Source organism: Pelecanus crispus, chromosome 1 (genome assembly GCF_030463565.1).
Source record: "Pelecanus crispus isolate bPelCri1 chromosome 1, bPelCri1.pri, whole genome shotgun sequence".
NCBI lineage: Eukaryota > Metazoa > Chordata > Aves > Pelecaniformes > Pelecanidae > Pelecanus > Pelecanus crispus.
Window position 1 is genome coordinate 196,996,200 of NC_134643.1, and position 1,042 is coordinate 196,997,241.

The following is a 1,042-nucleotide window of genomic DNA, read 5'->3' on the forward strand; positions in this document are numbered from 1 at the left end:
TTCCTGCTGGCTGAGTCCTGGGCAGGGATTTCTTTTGCTTGTGGTAAATGTCTTCACTTGTGGTATAACATCGTTTCAAGCCACCTATGACATAGGTTTGGGTGATGTCATCACTGACACCCATCACTCCCCTCCCTGTTGGGCCACAAGGTGAGAGGTGGGGGGCCGGGCTGGGTGTCTGCCCAATCCACCAGTGATGAGCAGCGAACCAGAGCTGCCACTGCCAGCTGATGTCCTGCTCTCCCTACTGCACCTCCACCGGCAGAAGCTCATCAAGAACCTGCAGGCTGAGAAAGCCTTTTGGGAGGAAATTCAGTTTTCAGGAGACAATGAAGAGCTTTCGGGAGAAGATCAAGGGCTTTTGGGAAAAAACCCAGAGATTTCAAGATGGCCATCCAAGCCTGCTGGGAAGAGGAAAAGCGCATGTGGGAGGAGGAAGCTGCTTTTTGGGAGAAAGAAAAGGCTATTCAGGAGGAAGCAGAAGCCTTCTAGAGGGTGTATTGTGACTTCTGGAAGGACTATAATGCTTTCTGGAAGAAGGATAAAGATTTCTGGAAAGAAGATCAGCTCCTCTGGGGGAAAGACAGGGTCCTTCTGGATGAGTCCTATGGGCAGAAGAAGGATCTCTGTGGGCAGAAGAAAGAGCTCTCCTGGAAGAGGAGAGAGCTCTCTGGGAAGATGAGGAGGCCCTCCAGAAAGATGAAAAAAACCTCAAGGAGTGTGAAATGTTGAGCTGGGAGGAGGCCTTTGGTCCTGAGAGAGAAGATATCTCCAGGGATCCCACTGTCCACAGGGAAAAAGCATAAATTGTCCTGCTAGGCTCAGAAACTTGTGGAAAGCCACATATACTGATGTGGATACTTTATTTAAGCAGTGCTGCGCTTCAACCAGTTCTCTGAAATAACATCTCTAGTTCTTGGAGTAAATCAGAGTAGGGTTTTTTAATGTGATTTGCTTTAAAGCCATTGTGCTTATGTTTTCAGGACATTATTTATTCTTTTGAGGTCCTGTAGCCTGAGGAATGGGTAAACCTATGGTTTCC

The 1,042-nt window shown here is 48.0% G+C and overlaps 1 protein-coding gene across 1 annotated transcript; it reads left to right on the top strand.

Annotated features, from left to right (window-relative positions):
• Positions 1–230: 230 nt before the first annotated feature.
• On the top strand, positions 231–806 carry CCDC70 (coiled-coil domain containing 70). Its single transcript, XM_075719570.1, is given in 3 exon segments — positions 231–374; positions 376–601; positions 604–806. Coding segments are annotated over 3 exon segments (573 nt in total).
• The last annotated feature ends 236 nt before the right edge of the window (positions 807–1,042 follow it).